This window comes from Thalassophryne amazonica, chromosome 7, assembly GCF_902500255.1.
Source record: "Thalassophryne amazonica chromosome 7, fThaAma1.1, whole genome shotgun sequence".
NCBI lineage: Eukaryota > Metazoa > Chordata > Actinopteri > Batrachoidiformes > Batrachoididae > Thalassophryne > Thalassophryne amazonica.
The window spans coordinates 118,882,059-118,900,067 of NC_047109.1; the positions used below are offsets into that span (position 1 = coordinate 118,882,059).

The 18,009-nt window shown below is 42.7% G+C and overlaps 1 protein-coding gene across 1 annotated transcript in view; it reads left to right on the top strand.

Annotated features, from left to right (window-relative positions):
• dop1a (DOP1 leucine zipper like protein A) overlaps positions 1–18,009 on the top strand; it is a 156,802-nt gene that overhangs the window by 14,416 nt on the left and 124,377 nt on the right. Inside the window, 3 exon segments of the mRNA XM_034175420.1 lie at positions 3,237–3,426; positions 11,656–11,754; positions 17,687–17,786. Of these exon segments, the coding sequence (XP_034031311.1) occupies positions 3,237–3,426; positions 11,656–11,754; positions 17,687–17,786 (389 nt within the window).

Genomic DNA, 18,009 nt, shown 5'->3' on the forward strand with positions numbered 1-18,009 from the left:
AGCCATCTCCCCAGTGCCTTTACCTGACATGCAGCCCCATATCATCAATGACTGTGGAAATTTACATGTTCTCTTCAGGCAGTCATCTTTATAAATCTCATTTGAATGGCACCAAACAAAAGTTCCAGCATCATCACCTTGCCCAATGCAGATTCGAGATTCATCACTGAATATGACTTTCATCCAGTCATCCACAGTCCACGACTGCTTTTCCTTAGCCCATTGTAACCTTGTTTTTTTTCTGTTTAGGTGTTAATGATGCCTTTCGTTTAGCTTTTCTGTATATAAATCCCATTTCCTTTAGGCGGTTTCTTACAGTTCGGTCACAGACGTTGACTCCAGTTTCCTCCCATTCATTCCTCATTTGTTTTGTTGTATATTTTTCGATTTTTGAGACATATTGCTTTAAGTTTTCTGTCTTGACGCTTTGATGTCTTCCTTGGTCTACCAGTATGTTTGCCTTTAACAACCTTCCCATGTTGTTTGTATTTGGTCCAGAGTTTAGACACAGCTGACTGTGAACAACCAACATCTTTTGCAACATTGCGTGATGATTTACCCTCTTTTAAGAGTTTGATAATCCTCTCCTTTGTTTCAATTGACATCTCTCGTGTTGGAGCCATGATTGATGTCAGTCCACTTGGTGCAACAGCTCTCCAAGGTGTGTTCACTCCTTTTTAGATGCAGACTAACGAGCAGATCTGATATGATGCAGGTTTTAGTTTTGGGGATGAAAATTTACAGGGTGATTCCATAATTTTTTCCTCAGAATTGAGTGATTCCATATTTTTTTCCTCTGCTTGGTCTAAAAAAGTAACCGTTACTGACTGCCACAATCTTTTTTTCTTGATTTCTTATAGTGTTTCTTAAAGCCAGAAAGTTGCCATTTGAAATGACTTTAGTTTTGTGTCATGTCTGTGATCTGCTTTTCTTCTACAAAATTAAACAACTGAATGAACATCCTCTGAGGCCGGTGATTCCATAATTTTTGCCAGGGGTTGTATTGTGTACATTTATGTACATACGACTGTACATTAAAATATATGCAAAAAGTGTGATATACCCTGAAAAGAGGGCTTTAATTCTATGTGTAGGGGTGTTTGTTTTATATCAGTGGGTAATTTTTCTAGCAGCACATATCAAGAGCTTTTAGATGATACAAAGTTTTTGAAAATCAGAAGATACCCACATGGTGAAAAAAGGGTCCAAAAGTGCCCCACCCGGCAACCAAGGCTGAAAAGGGTTAACATCACTCTGAAATAAATAACAGCATCAGTCTGGAGTTCACTTCCTTTGGAAGCCCCTGGCATGTGCTTTCCAGAAAAGTAAAAGCAAAAGCACTATCTTCAATGGTATGTGAGAAAATTGAGCCTATATTGGGCTGATTTTGCTTCAGTACCGTTCAAATTTCAATTTTCACCCTGATCCTGTGTGGCCAGTGGAGGGTTAATATTTGTAAAAATCATTTTTTCTGAGAGTTTAAGACAGAGTTAATACATTCTGGAAAAAATCAAATTGATATCTTGTTTAGTTTTTGAGTTAGAGCCTCTTAAAAATGCTTACAAACCAATAACAAAGGGTTAATGTTGCCATGCCCCCTTTTTCAACAGCCTATAAAATCGGAATGGGTGGAGATATTTAACTGGAACGAAGTGCAAGCTTCATCTTACACCTCATACCACAAAATATAAAAAAAAACAGAGCAATTCTGAGACCATAAAACTGGAAGATGTTCTCAATTTGGCTCATTTCATATGGAATGACCCCTTAGTGAAAGGCACATGGCAGCCCACCTGGAGTTTGACAAAAGGCACCTGAAGGACTCTCAGACCAGGAGAAACAAAATTCTCTGGTCTGAGACAAAGATTGAACTCTTTGGTGTCATGTTTGGAGGAAACCAGGCCCCATCCCTACACTGAAGCATGGTGGTGGCAGCATCATGCTGTGGGGATGTTTTTCAGCAGCAGGAACTGGGAGACTAGTCAGGATTGAGGGAAAGATGAATGCAGGAATGTACAGAGACATCCTGGATGAAAACCTGCTCCAGAGTGCTCTTGACCTCAGACTGGGGTGACTGTTCATCTTTCAGCAGGACAGTGACCCTAAACACACAGCCAAGATATCAAAGGAGTGTCTTCAGGACAACTCTGTGAATGTCCTTGAGTGGCCCAGTCAGAGCCCAGACCTGAATCTGACTGAACATCTCTGGAGAGATCTGAAAATGGCTGTGCACCGACACTCCCCATCCAACCTGATGGAACTTGAGAGGTGCTGCAAAGAGGAATGGACCAAACTGTCCAAAGATAGGTGCACCAAGCTTATGGCATCATATTCAACAAGACTTGAGGCTGAAATTGCTGCCAAAGGTGCATCAACAAAGTATTGAACAAAGACTGTGAATACTTATGGACATGAGATTTCTTACTTTTTTAATTTGAATTAATCCCCTCCCCCTCCCCCCCCCCAAAAAAAAAAAAAAAAAAAAACACAGCCTTTTTTCATGTTGTCATTATAGGGTGCTGTGAGTAGAATTTTGAGGGTAAAAATGAATTTCATCCATTTTGGAATAAGGCTATAAACTAACAAAATGTGGAAGAAGTGATGTGATACTTTCTGGATGCTCTGTACTCTTGCACAGTAAGCCAGAAAACTGTAAGTTAATGTCATTAATTACTGAGGACACAACAGCCTAAATGAGTGTTTGTCTGCTGTAGACGGGATAAATCAATTCAAATGTGCACTAACAGCCGCCTCTAAGAAGACTAAATCCTGAGTGTGTGATTTGTCTTCACACCATGATTAGACTGTGTTGATGTTTCAGAGCTCTGCAACAGGTCGCATCTCAATCAGTGGTGAGATTTTAAAATTCCACATGCAGGCCCTAGAGGGTGCCGCACCCAAAGATAAACCTCATTAAACTAATTGCACCACAGTGGGGCCTGCAGCATAGATCAGGCTCTTCAGTGGTCCTCATGCTGACAAAGTAAGAAGAGCACAGGTGTCACCGTTAACATGAACGATATTTCCGATATTTAATTACATGTGCATATTTTCTGCTGTGATACATCTTCATATCTGCAGTGAGAAGTTCCATTTGGAGAACGTCCAGTTCTGTGTTTCAGTACTCTTCTGTGTTTTCTCTTTGTGCGTCACCCAGCAGACATATTGTGTGTGTTGAAGTGTTTGTGCGCACATTAGAAGCACATTCCTTCTTATACTGTTTGTGTGTTACACAGAACCAACACCCTGCTGGAGAAGGTGGCTGCAGCAGTAGAGCAGACGGCCTTCTACAGTGCCTTGTGGAGCAGCATCCTGACCAGCCCTGCTGTGCGTCTGCCCGGAGTGTCCTTCGTTCTGCTCCACCTCAACCGCAAGCTGTCCATGGAGGACCAGCTCTATGTCATGGGCAACGACATCGAGCTCATGGTATGTGAAGGACGATTACTAACAAGATCTCATGTCAAACATCACGTGCCCTGCAAAGGAATTCACCATGTTAAAACACACCACACACCTGTTCACCGCTTTTATTCATGACCTCTGACCCAAAGAAGCAAAACTGTGAAGCGGGAACAAAATCTGGATCTCCAGTGGCTTAATGCAGTCTGCAGCCTCACCACTAGATGACAGTAAATCCTAAGCAGTGTAGCTTTAACATTGTAATTTGAATATGATGGTACACACACACCATCATATTCCCCCTGTGGGCTCATCACCCACAGGGGGAACCGCTGGTGTCAGTTGTGCTGTCCCATGGGTAGCAGTGAAAGTTGAGGGCCTCGACTGACCAGACCCGGGTGGCGGGGGCTAGCTCTGGCGGTGTTGAACATCACCTCGCTGTGGGGGAAGGAACCGGAGCTTGTGCAGGAGGTGGAGTGATACCAGTTAGATCTGGTGGGTCTCGCCTCCACACACAGCCTTGGCTCCGAACCACTCTCCTTCTTAGGTGTTGGACCTTATTCTTCTCTGGAATTGCCTAGGGGGTGAGGCGCCAGGCTGGTGTGGGGATACTCAAGAGTCACTGGCTGAGCACCGCTACGTTGGAGTTTACTCCAGTAGACGAGAGGGTCACCTCCCTGCATCTTCGGATGGCAGGGGGGAAAACTCTGACTGTTGTTTGCTGTCTGCAGCTTGTCTCCCCCTGCCATCCCCTCATTACCCCATCCCCGTAGAGATGGTGTCTGCTCCCAGACCACCAATAACCAGCAAAAATCTATTTAAGTATAAAAATTCAAAAAGAAAAAATAATATAGCACCTTCAACTGCACCACAGACTAAAACAGTTAAATGTGGTCTATTAAACATTAGGTCTCTCTCTTCTAAGTCCCTGTTAGTAAATGATATAATAATTGATCAACATATTGATTTATTCTGCCTTACAGAAACCTGGTTACAGCAGGATGAATATGTTAGTTTAAATGAGTCAACACCCCCGAGTCACACTAACTGTCAGAACGCTCGTAGCACGGGCCGAGGCGGAGGATTAACAACAATCTTCCATTCCGGCTTATTAATTAATCAAAGACCCAGACAGAGCTTTAATTCATTTGAAAGCTTGACTCTTAGTCTTGTCCATCCAAATTGGAAGTCCCAAAAAACAGTTTTGTTTGTTGTTATCTATCGTCCACCTGGTCGTTACTGAGTTTCTCTGTGAATTTTCGGACCTTTTGTCTGACTTAGTGCTTAGCTCAGATAAGATAATTATAGTGGGCGATTTTAACATCCACACAGATGCTGAGAATGACAGCCTCAACACTGCATTTAATCTATTGTTAGACTTGATTGGCTTTGCTCAAAATGTAAATGTGTCCACCCACCACTTTAATCATATCTTAGATCTTGTTCTGACTTATGGTATGGAAATTGAAGACTTAACAGTATTCCCTGAAAACTCCCTTCTGTCTGATCATTTCTTAATAACATTTACATTTACTCTGATGGACTACCCAGCAGTGGGGAATAAGTTTCATTACAGTAGAAGTCTTTCAGAAAGCACTGTAACTAGGTTTAAGGATATGATTCCTTCTTTATGTTCTCCAATGCCATATACCAACACAGGGCAGAGTAGCTACCTAAACTCTGTGAGTGAGATAGATTATCTCGTCAGTAGTTTTATATCCTCATTGAGAACAACTTTGGATGCTGTAGCTCCTCGGAAAAGAAAGCCTTAAATCAGAAGTGCCTGACTCCGTGGTATAATTCACAAACTCGCAGCTTAAAGCAGATAACCCGTAAATTGGAGAGGAAATGGCGTCTCACTAATTTAGAAGATCCTCACTTAGCCTGGAAAAAGAGTCTGTTGCTCTATAAAAAAAGCCCTCCGTAAAGCTAGGACATCTTACTGCTCATCACTAATTGAAGAAAATAAGAACAAACCCAGGTTTCTTTTCAGCACCATAGCCAGGCTGACAAAGAGTCAGAGCTCTATTGAGCCGAGTATTCCTTTAACTTTAACTAGTAATGACTTCATGACTTTCTTTGCTAATAAAATTTTAACTATTAGAGAAAAAATTATTCAATTATCCCAAAGACATATCTTTATGTTCGGCTGCTGTCAGTAATGCTGGTATTTGGTTAGACTCTTTCTCTCCGATTGTTCTGTCTGAGTTATTTTCATTAGTCACTTCCTCCAAACCATCAACATGTCTATTAGACCCCATTCCTACCAGGCTGCTCAAGGAAGCCCTACCATTAATTAATGCTTCGATCTTAAATATGATCAATCTATCTTTATTAGTTGGCTATGTACCACAGGCTTTTAAGGTGGCAGTAATTAAACCATTACTTAAAAAGCCATCACTTGACCCAGCTATCTTAGCTAATTATAGGCCAATCTCCAACCTTCCTTTTCTCTCAAAAATTCTTGAAAAGGTAGTTGTAAAACAGCTAACTGATCATCTGCAGAGGAATGGTCTATTTGAAGAGTTTCAGTCAGGGTTTTGAATTCATCATAGTTCAGAAACAGCATTAGTGAAGGTTACAAATTATCTTCTTATGGCCTCAGTTAGTGGACTTATCTCTGTGCTTGTTCTGTTAGACCTCAGTGCTGCTTTTGATACTGTTGACCATAAAATTTTGTTTGAATCATATTTATCTAATAGATTACAATTTGTTCATGTAAATGGGGAATCTTCTTCACAGACTAAGGTTAATTATGGAGTTCCACAAGGTTCTGTGCTAGGACCAATTTTATTCACTTTATACATGCTTCCCTTAGGCAGTGTTTCTGTGTAGGCTCTCAGTTGTCCAGGTGGTTTCCATAGTAGAGAAACTTGAATCTTCGACTGGACTGGGTTGCTTGACGTGAGGACGTTTCGCTTCAAATCACAGAAGCTTCCTCAGCTAAAATTCTTGCTCTGGTAGTCTGACTTCTGTCTTGACTCTTGTAGAGAAGAATAAACCAGAAGCCAACAAATGCTGGAGTTTTTTAACCTAACCAGACGCCACCTACCGAGAGGCTGACTGCTATAGGCTAGTGACTAAACAATAGCTCTAGTTAGCACTCTCCTAATGACAGGACCGAAGCCTCCCCTGATGGCTCCCTTGACGACTCTCTCCTGATGACGTGAATGACTCATTACCATGAACAAAAGACTGAAACTGCTTTGACCTGAGAAAGTATTAGGCAGTATTATTAGACAGCATTGCTTAAATTTTAATTGTTACGCAGATGATACCCAGCTTTATCTATCCATGAAGCCAGAGGACACACACCAATTAGCTAAACTGCAGGATTGTCTTACAGACATAAAGACATGGATGACCTCTAATTTCCTGCTTTTAAACTCAGATAAAACTGAAGTTATTGTACTTGGCCCCACAAATCTTAGAAACATGGTGTCTAACGAGATCCTTACTCTGGATGGCATTACCCTGACCTCCAGTAATACTGTGAGAAATCTTGGAGTCATTTTTGATCAGGATATGTGTTGGGTATTTTCTCCTCCAAACATTCTTAAAACCTTTGATAAGACAAACAGAGTCAAGAACCATCAGTGAGACAGAAAGTCAAATTTTACGCGCGGAGTGCAGTCAGGCTATACACCAAAGCTACACTAAAGTCTGGCCTGCGCTTCGCTCTTTTTATTAGTGAATCCCTCATCACATAAACAAAAACTTGTCCTAAGGGTGGGGGAATGACGCAAGACAAGTTTCTTCCCGTAACATAAACACACACGTCAATAAGTGCAGCTGTAAGCAAAACAGTTTCTTTCTTTTACTCTTATCGTCGAAGGTCAGCACATCTCGTTCGCAGTTATCAGCTGTTCTGCATCTGCCTGGAACACTAAGCATCACATCACAATCAGTCAAAATTCAACCTTCAGTTCTTTTACTCCCAGTCGTTAGCGGCTACGAAAACAAGTTGTGTAATAATAATAATAAGTACATCCAGCTCCAACAAGGTTGAATAACACGTACATTCTCGGGTTTAAGTGCAAACAGCACAACACCGTTCTCATCAGAAAGAAGACAAAAGGTACAAATGTTTAACAGTGATAACATATATATATATATAAAATCCTTAACAATATGTCATTCAATGCGCATATTAAACAAATATGTAGGACTGCTTTTTTGCATTTGCGCAATATCTCTAAAATCAGAAAGGTCTTGTCTCAGAGTGATGCTGAAAAACTAATTCATGCATTTATTTCCTCTAGGCTGGACTATTGTAATTCATTATTATCAGGTTATCCTAAAAGTTCCCTGAAAAGCCTTCACTTAATTCAAAATGCTGCAGCTAGAGTACTGACAGGGACTAGAAGGAGAGAGCATATCTCACCCATATTGGCCTCTCTTCATTGGCTTCCTGTTAATTCTAGAATAGAATTTAAAATTCTTCTTCTTACTTATAAGGTTTTGAATAATCAGGTCCCATCTTATCTTAGGGACCTCGTAGTACCATATCACCCCAATAGAGCGCTTCGCTCTCAGACTGCAGGCTTACTTGTAGTTCCTAGGGTTTGTAAGAGTAGAATGGGAGGCAGAGCCTTCAGCTTTCAGGCTCCTCTCCTGTGGAACCAGCTCCCAATTCAGATCAGGGAGACAGACACCCTCTCTACTTTTAAGATTAGGCTTAAAACTTTCCTTTTTGCTAAAGCTTATAGTTAGGGCTGGATCAGGTGACCCTGAACCATCCCTTAGTTATGCTGCTACAGACTTAGACTGCTGGGGGGTTCCCATGATGCACTGAGTGTTTCTTTCTCTTTTTGCTCTGTATGCACCACTCTGCATTTAATCATTAGTGATTGATCTCTGCTCCCCTCCACAGCATGTCTTTTTCCTGGTTCTCTCCCTCAGCCCCAACCAGTCCCAGCAGAAGACTGCCCCTCCCTGAGCCTGGTTCTGCTGGAGGTTTCTTCCTGTTAAAAGGGAGTTTTTCCCTTCCCACTGTCGCCAAGTGCTTGCTCACAGGGGGTCGTTTTGACCGTTGGGGTTTTACATAATTATTGTATGGCCTTGCCTTACAATATAAAGCGCCTTGGGGCAACTGTTTGTTGTGATTTGGCGCTATATAAGTAAAATTTATTTGATTTGATTTGATTTGTTTGTGCGTATGCAGCGAACGGCATTCTGTAGTATCCGGCCTTCTTGGAGTCCCTGAATGGAGTCCTGTATGGGGCTCCGGTGGGGGACTCCATTGTTCTGCTGGGGGACTTCAACGCACACGTGGGCAATGACAGAGACACTTGGAGAGGTGTGATTGGGAGGAACGCCCTCCCCAATCTAAACCCAAATGGTCGTTTGTTATTGGACTTCTGTGCTAGTCACGGACTGTCCATAACGAACACCATGTTCAAACATAAGGATGCTCATAAGTGTACATGGTATCAGAGCACCCTCAGCCGAAGATCGATGATCGATTTTGTGATCGTATCATCTGATTTGAGGCCGCATGTTCTGGACATTCAGGTGAAGAGACAGGCAGAAGTGTCAACTGATCACCATCTGGTGGTGAGCTGGATCAGAGGGTGGGGGAGGACTTTGGACAGACGTGGTAAGCCGAAATGGATAGTGCTGGTGAACTGGGAACGTCTGGAGGAGCCCACTGTCCAACAGATCTTCAACTCATACCTCCGGCAGAGCTTTTCTAGCATCCCTGTGGAGGTTGGGGGCATTGAACCAGAATAGGCAGTGTTCAAAGCTTCCATTGCTGAGGCTGTGGCGGCCTGAAGGTCTTGGGTGCCTCAAGGGGTGGCATCCCTCGAGCACTGTGGTGAACACCGGTGGTCAGGGAAGCTGCCCGACTGAAAAAGGAGTCCTTCTGGGATATTTTATCTCGGGGGACTCCAGAGGCAGTTGCAAGATCCAAGTCCTTCTCCAACCATGGAGAAGGACTTTCGGTTGGCACCAAGGTGCTTCTGGCGGACCGTGACGCACCTCACGAGGGGAAAACAGGGAACCATCCAAGCTGTCTACAGTAAGGATGGGACTCTGTTGACCTCAACTGAGGATGTAATCCGGCGCTGGAAGGAACACTTTGAGGAACTCCTGCATCAGACTGGAGTAGGGGCAGAGCTGGAAGTTGATAGAGGATTATCATCAATTTCCCTGGTGGAAGTCACTGAGGTAGTCAAACAGCTCCGCAGTGGCAAGGCCCCAGGGGTTGATGAGATCCGTCCAGAAATGCTGATGGCTCTGGGTGTGGAGGGGCTGTTTTGGATGAGTCGTCTCTTCAACATTGTGTTGAGGTCTGGGACAGTGCCTAAGGAGTGGCAAACTGGGGTGGTGGTCCCTATATTTAAAAAGGGGGACCAGAGAGTGTGTGCCAACTACAGGGGCATCACACTACTCAGTCTACCTGGTAAAGTCTACTCCAGGCTGCTGGAAACGAGGGCTCGGCCAATAGTTGAACTTCTGATTGAAGAGGAACAATGTGGGTTCCGTCCTGGTTGTGGAGAATGCAATCAGTTCTTAACTCTCACAAGGCTCCTGGAGGGGGCCTGGGAGTATGCCCACCCAGTCTGCATGTGTTTTGTGGACTTAGAGAAGGCATATCGGGTACCCTCTGAGATACTGTGGGAGGTGCTGCGGGAGTATGGAGTGAGGAGGTCCCTTCTCAGGGCCATCCAAGCTCTGTACTCGCAAAGCGAGAGCTCTGTTCGGGTGCTCGGTAGTAATTCAGACTCGTTTCCAGTGGGGGTTGGCCTCCGCCAGGGCTGCGCACTTGTCACCAATCCTGTTTGTGATATTCATGGACAGGATATCAAGGCGTAGTCAGGGGGAGGAGGGTTTCTGGTTTGGTGGGCTCAGGGTCTCATCACTGCTTTTTGCAGATGATGTGGTCCAGTTGGCTTCATTGTACTGTGACCTCCAACACTCACTGGATCGGTTCACAGCCGAGTGTCAAGTGGCTGGGATGAGGATCAGCACCTCTAAATCTGAGGCCATGGGTCTCAGCAGGAAACCGATGGATTGCCTACTCCGGGTAGGGAATGAGGTCTTGCCCCAAGTGAAGCAGTTCAAGTACTTTGAGGTCTTGTTCACGAGTGAGCGGACAGTGGATCGCGAGATTGGCCGGAGAATCGGTGCAGCAGGGGCGGTGTTGTATTTGCTCTACCGTGCTGTTGTGACGAAAAGGAAGCTGAGCCAAAAGGTGAAGTTCTCGATCTGCTGGTCAATCTTCTTTCCTACTGTCACCTATGGTCATGAGGGCTGGGTCATGACCGAAAGAACTAGATCTTGGGTACAAGTGGCTGAAATGGGCTTCTTTAGGAGGGTGGCTGGTGTCTCCCTTAGAGGTAGGGTGAGAAGATCGGTCATCCGTGGGGAGCTCGGAGTAGAGTCGCTGCTCCTTCACATTGAAAGGAGCCAGCTGAAGTGGTTCAGGCATCTGGTAAGGATGCCTCCTGGGTGCCTCCCTGGGGAGTTGTTCCAGGCACATCCATCTTGGAGGAGACCCCCGGGGAAGACCCAGGACTAGGTGGAGAGATTATATCTCCTCACTGGCCTGGGAACGCCTCGGGATCCCCCAGTCAGAGGTGGTCAGTGTGTCCCAGGAAAATGAAGTCTGGGGTCCCCTGCTGGAGCTGTTGCCCCTGCAACCCGAACACGGGTTGAAGAGTGGTTGAAGATGAGATGGTACACACGTCTGTGTTTCTCCTAATCCACACCCAGAATTCTGAATTTGATCTGTGCCTGCTTTATGATGTCACAAACGCTGTGAAATCCCTCCTCTTTTGTTTCCACTCTAATGTAGTTGATGAAAGTCTTTCTGTTGATGCCCTGTGAGAGGGGTGCTGATTAATTGCAGTTTTTATTTTTGAGTTTGCAGCTAGTTGTGGAAAAAGGTTAAAGTGTGTATCGTCAGCGTGTGTGCAGCTGCAGCTCTGTGTGTCTACTGTGTACATGCTGCACAAGCCCTTAAAATTTGATTTGTCAGTGCCTGTTCGTTAAAGCAGAGTAGCACTGCGCACGTTGACAGGAGAGTCGGTGAGGCAGTTGGCGTGATTCTGTCTGACTGTCGATGTTTTTTTTTTTGGTTTTTTTTATGTTTGCATTTATTTATTTATTTATTTATTTTGTATTTGGGTGCTTTTGCAGTTGGCACATTATTTTTTGTATTTGGGTGCTTTTGCGGTTGGCACATTATTTTTTGTACTTGGGTGCTTTTGCGGTTGGCACATTTCCTGTCACTGTTTCTCTTTATTCCAGGTGGAAGCCGTCAGTACCTCAGTCCAGGACTCCAGCGTCTTGGTGCAGAGGAGCACACTCGACCTGATCCTCTTCTGCTTCCCCTTTCACATGAGCCAGGTATGAAAAGAATTTTTGATATGTTGGAAAACTTTCATCAGAGCCACAAATGCTGTTTATTTTGAACTTGTTTATGGAAAAAAAAATTTCATTTTTTCAGCAGTTTGAATAATTTTTTATAGGCTCTTGTGTTACAATACAGAAAATAAATCATGTAAATAAAGTAGAAATATTGTCCTCTGTGCTGAACTTGACATTAGGATTGGGAGGACTAGTAGACTATGACTAGCTAGTACCCAACTAGTCTACTAATTTTGAAATTTGGACAGTATGATTTTCCTACAATTTAAGAGTAAATCATTCAGAAAACTCATCTTTTACAAATAATGGTTAAAGTAATGTATTTTTATGTCTTCTGTGTTCAATTAATAGATAATTTTGTGGATACATTTCCACTGCAGGTGAGTTACGATGCTTTCTGACCTGAATAATGATAACTGGAGCAATTATTGCCATATTTTCTGGAGTATAACTCAGTTTTTTTTTTACTAGTTTGGGAGGTGCTATGACTTATACACTGGTGCAGCGTGTGTGTACGTATATATACCAAAAACTCACATTTATTTTTTTTTACTATTTATGCAAGGTTTACAGAGGAATCGACACACTAACCAAAAGAAACTGATTTAAAGCTGTCCGGCCTTTCACATTTTACATAAGTTTCTAACAAAATCCAATCCATTGTAATGTTGGTTTATTTTATGACATGTTGCAAGATTACAGCTCATTTTAATGAAGAAAACATATTTATCTCGAGGAATTCTATGGCTTTTGTCCAGACTGCTTCAGATAACTTCAGATATGTTCAGTTCAGTTCAAGTTTATTTATATAGCACATTTAAACACAGCTGCAGCTGACCAGCCAGGAGAAGCTGGTCAGCTGACCTCAGAGCCCTACGTGGAGCGTACGGCTGCAAGAGCCCACTCGGATACATTGGGCCTATACAGTGCAGACACTTAAAAACAATCAGCAAAACTTTATATTTAACACGAAAGCCGACAGAGTCAGTGTAAGGTGCAGAGCACAGGGGTGATGTGCTCATGCTTCTTTGTTTTAGTCAAAAGCCGGGCTGCAGCATTCTGTACACTCTGTAGGGAGCGCTGGTCCAGCACAACGTACAGAGCATTACAATAATGCAGGGCTGTACAGTGCGAGCGTTTTGCTCGCATATTGCGCCTAAAATTTGATTGTGCGAGGAAAAAAAATAAAACGGGCGCATGTGTGTGAGAATGTATTTCAACCCTTTCGTTCGCATTTTGCTCCTAAAATAAATACAGTGGTCCCTTGCTATAACGCGGTTCACCTTTCGCGGCCTTGCTATTTCGCAGATTTTTTTTAGTCCAATTTTGCATGCTTTTTTTTTTACAGTGCATTGTGTTCTGCGTCCTCATCAAGCAGCCAGTTGCGACACCGCGAAGGGAGAGCACGCGCATTGTGTTCTGAGTGTCTCTTTATAAGAATCTTCTCACCCAGAAGAAAAAATAGCGCCAACTACCCATAACTGTGTTCTACACTCGGAAAAAGACACCTGCAGCGAGGTGTGACTCAGTGGAAAAAGACGTGACAGCGCAGCAGCACCAGGATGAAGAGGCGCGATCAGAGGAACTGTGAAATACTGGTCAGTCACTATTAATAATTTCTTATGTGTCCAACCTCGTACGTTGATCGTTAAAATTAAATTAGTTAGTTCTAAAAGCCATCATAATTATTTATAGGAAAACGTTCTATTTTTATTTCTCAAGCAAATGTTTGGGCCTGAAAACAGGTTGGTCTTATTTTTCTACTCAGGTTTGAACTTTGAGAGTGTTTACACACGAGAGAAAAGTGAGAAAATGTTCATGCCTGATTGAGAAAAGTGTATAAAGTGTGTAGTGAGGGGTTTTACAGCTTTAAAACGTCTATAATTGTAAAAAATAATGCTGGTCACTTCGAGGATCCAGGATCACCCTGGAGGGGCCAGCTTTAGAGGACTTTGATCCACATCCTGCTGTGAACCGTTGGTTGAATGTAGCTAAGCGTAGCAGGCGACCTGAGTATAAAAAGTGGGACCGGGATGTTATATGTGTGTGTGAGGGTTTAAAATAATACAAGAAATACACAGCAAAAAGTAATAAAATGGACAAAAGCAATGATGTAAATAATGATAGAAAAGGAAGTAAAAAAACAATGAAATAAATACAATAGAATCATATAAAATGTGCATGTGTGTGTGGAAAAGGTACTCTCTGTACAGTATGTGTCTTTGCGTTAATAATAAAATTGTATCAAGAAATTTCACAGTGCTCCTAAATTTTTTATCTGTGCTCCTAATTTTTTCCTTTAGGAGCACCTGTGCTCCTAGTGACAAAAGCTAAGCGTACAGCCCTGCAATAATGCAGACGTGACGTTATAAATGCACGGATAGCTCTTTCAAAATCAACTCGAGTAAAATAAGATTTAATTTTAGAAAAAGTCCTCAGCTGGAAGAAGCTGGCCCTGATGACAGAGCTGATGTGCTTATTAAATCTGAACATTGGGTCAACTATCACCCCTAGATGTTTTACAAAAGGGCAGCAGAAAATGAACAGAGGACCAATAACACTGTCTTGTCCTTGTAGAGGGTCACTTTGCCCGAAAACTAAAATCTCAGTTTTATTTTTATTAAGATTCAGAAAATTAGCTCTCATCCAGACTTGTACATCATTCAGACAGTCCTGTAGTATTTATACAGCAGCCTGAGTATCACAGGAAGTTACAGGAATGTAAATCTGAATGTCTGCAAAACAAAACAGAGCTTTTTAAAAACAGACCCAAGAGGGATCATGTACAAAGCAAAAAGAAGTGGTACTAAAATTGAGCCCTGGGGCACGCCATATTTAAGAGGAGACACAGAGGAAGAGTACTGTCCTACATTAACAGAAAAACTTCTGTTGGAAAGATAGGACCAAAACCAATTTAGCACTGAACTAATACCTAGGTGAGTCACAAGGACACTGTGGTCCACTGTGTCAGAGGCTGCAGATAAATCTAAAAGTAGAACAGCAGAATTCACCGCATCAGCAGTTAAAAGAAGGTCATTAAAAACTTCTAAAAGGGCTGTTTCAGTGATGTCTTAATTTCAAATCATATTGAAACTTTTCATCTATTTCGTTAAGATCCAGATAAGCCTGCAATTGGTCATAGACAGCTTTCTTTAAGACTTCAGACACAAATGGCAATTTAGAGATCGGTCTATAGTTGGACAACACATTTGGGTCAAGATTGCTCTTTTTGATGAGCGGCTGGACTACAGCATGTTTTAGAGCTGATGGAAAACAGCCACTTAATAGAGAGGCATCGAAAAATTCAGCGATAAATGGACCAATACACTCAAAAACATCTTTAAACAAATGACCTGGAACAATGTACAAAGTGCAGGAAGAAGACTTAAACTGATTAACAACTTTAGTCAGCTCACAAACAGATATAGGATTAAAACAATCAAAAATAGCATGACACACGGATGGATCTGCTGACTCCACCTCAAACACAGGAGATGATCTAAGATCAGAGGTTTGTTGTCCAATGCATATTTATTTGTCCATCTTGCTTATTTCTGGAATTTAAAGGTCCTTCTGTTAAGTAACAGCACATGCTGTAGTGTACATGTGCACTGCCCTGAGTTGATGTCCATTCTTAAACTCACTAGAGTGAGTTTAGAGTTTAGAATTCATCATAGTACAGAAACAGCATTAGTGAAGGTTACAAATGATCTTCTTATGGCCTCAGACAGTGGACTCATCTCTGTGATTGTTCTGTTAGACCTCAGTGCTGCTTTTGATACTGTTGACCATAAAATTTTATTACAGAGATTAGAGCATGCCATAGGTATTAAAGGCACTGCGCTGCGGTGGTTTGAATCATATTTATCTAATAGATTACAATTTGTTCATGTAAATGGGGAATCTTCTTCACAGACTAAGGTTAATTATGGAGTTCCACAAGGTTCTGTGCTAGGACCAATTTTATTCACTTTATACATGCTTCCCTTAGGCAGTATTATTAGACGGCATTGCTTAAATTTTCATTGTTACGCAGATGATACCCAGCTTTATCTATCCATGAAGCCAGAGGACACACACCAATTAGCTAAACTGCAGGATTGTCTTACAGACATAAAGACACGGATGACCTCTAATTTCCTGCTTTTAAACTCAGATAAAACTGAAGTTATTGTACTTGGCCTCACAAATCTTAGAAACATGGTGTCTAACCAGATCCTTACTGTGGATGGCATTACCCTGACCTCTAGTAATACTGTGAGAAATCTTGCAGTCATTTTTGATCAGGATATGTCATTCAAAGCGCATATTAAACAAATATGTAGGACTGCCTTTTTGCATTTACGCAATATCTCTAAAATCAGAAAGGTCTTGTCTCAGAGTGATGCTGAAAAACTAATTCATGCATTTATTTCCTCTAGGCTGGACTATTGTAATTCATTATTATCAGGTTGTCCTAAAAGTTCCCTGAAAAGCCTTCAGTTAATTCAAAATGCTGCAGCTAGAGTACTGACGGGGACTAGAAGGAGAGAGCATATCTCACCCATATTGGCCTCTCTTCATTGGCTTCCTTTTAATTCTAGAATAGAATTTAAAATTCTTCTTCTTACTTATAAGGTTTTGAATAATCAGGTCCCATCTTATCTTAGGGACCTCGTAGTACCATATCACCCCAATAGAGCGCTTCACTCTGACTGCAGGCTTACTTGTAGTTCCTAGGGTTTGTAAGAGTAGAATGGGAGGCAGAGCCTTCAGCTTTCAGGCTCCTCTCCTGTGGAACCAGCTCCCAATTCAGATCAGGGAGACAGACACCCTCTCTACTTTTAAGATTAGGCTTAAAACTTTCCTTTTGCTAAAGCTTATAGTTAGGGCTGGATCAGGTGACCCTGAACCATCCCTTAGTTATGCTGCTATAGACGTAGACTGCTGGGGGGTTCCCATGATGCACTGAGTGTTTCTTTCTCTTTTTGCTCTGTATGCACCACTCTGCATTTAATCATTAGTGATCGATCTCTGCTCCCCTCCACAGCATGTCTTTTTCCTGGTTCTCTCCCTCAGCCCCAACCAGTCCCAGCAGAAGACTGCCCCTCCCTGAGCCTGGTTCTGCTGGAGGTTTCTTCCTGTTAAAAGGGAGTTTTTCCTTCCCACTGTCACCAAGTGCTTGCTCACAGGGGGGTCGTTTTGACCATTGGGGTTTTTACGTAATTATTGTATGGCTTTGCCTTACAATATAAAGCGCCTTGGGGCAACTGTTTGTTGTGATTTGGCGCTATATAAATAAAATTGATTGATTGATTGACTAGCAGGGCAACATTCTTTTCAAAAGTGAGTTCCACAGAAAATAAAGAGGTGCAAGTTATACTCTGGAAATTATGGTGACTATTTTCATAGCTGCCACCAGGTGGCAGCACGCTCTTCACTTAAGTACTTTGAAAAAATGATCTTCCATCTAGCAGAACCACAAACATTTTTTTTCCATGTACCGTAGTTCACTGTGTTAATGCCGTGCTTGTCTTTTTTTATTATTATTATTATTAAAGTCAGTTTGGAGTTTCAGTGCTTAGATTTGATCTTATTCATTTATTTTCAAGATTAGTCGTCCCAACCTGACTTGAAATCCTTGTTGTTCAGTCTGTGTGTGTGTGTGTGTGTGTGTGTGTGTGTGTGTGTGTGTGTGTGTGTGTGTGTGTGTGTGTGTGTGTGTGTGTGTGTGTGTGTGTGTGTGTGTGTGTGTGTGTGAGTGAGGATACTCGGGCAGATGTCCCCTGTGATGTCCCGTGCCGGCTGCCTGACGTGTCCTCAACACATTTCTGAACCTGTCGCAGCTCAGACGCAGCTCCCGTCTGCGACCTGTTGGTCTGTGTGTTTGTGGATGAATCACAAGAGTTCTCGTTTGTTCTGTTGGGTTCAGGCGACTCGCCCTGACATGATCCGGATCCTGTCAGCTGCTTTGCATGTGGTGCTGAGAAGAGACATGTCCCTCAACCGCCGACTCTACGCCTGGCTGCTAGGTGTGACACACACACACACGCGGATTCCCCACGCAGGTCGGATGTCCCCACGCTGGAGTATATTAGAAATTCATACCTTATTGCGGTGGATTTTATTTACCCTGTCTCTCTCTCTCTCTCTCTCTGTCTCTTCTCTCTCTCTCTCTCTCTCTCTCTCTGTCTCTCTCTCTCTCTCTCTCTGTGTCTCTCTCTCTCTCTCTCTCTCTCTGTCTCTGTCCTCTTT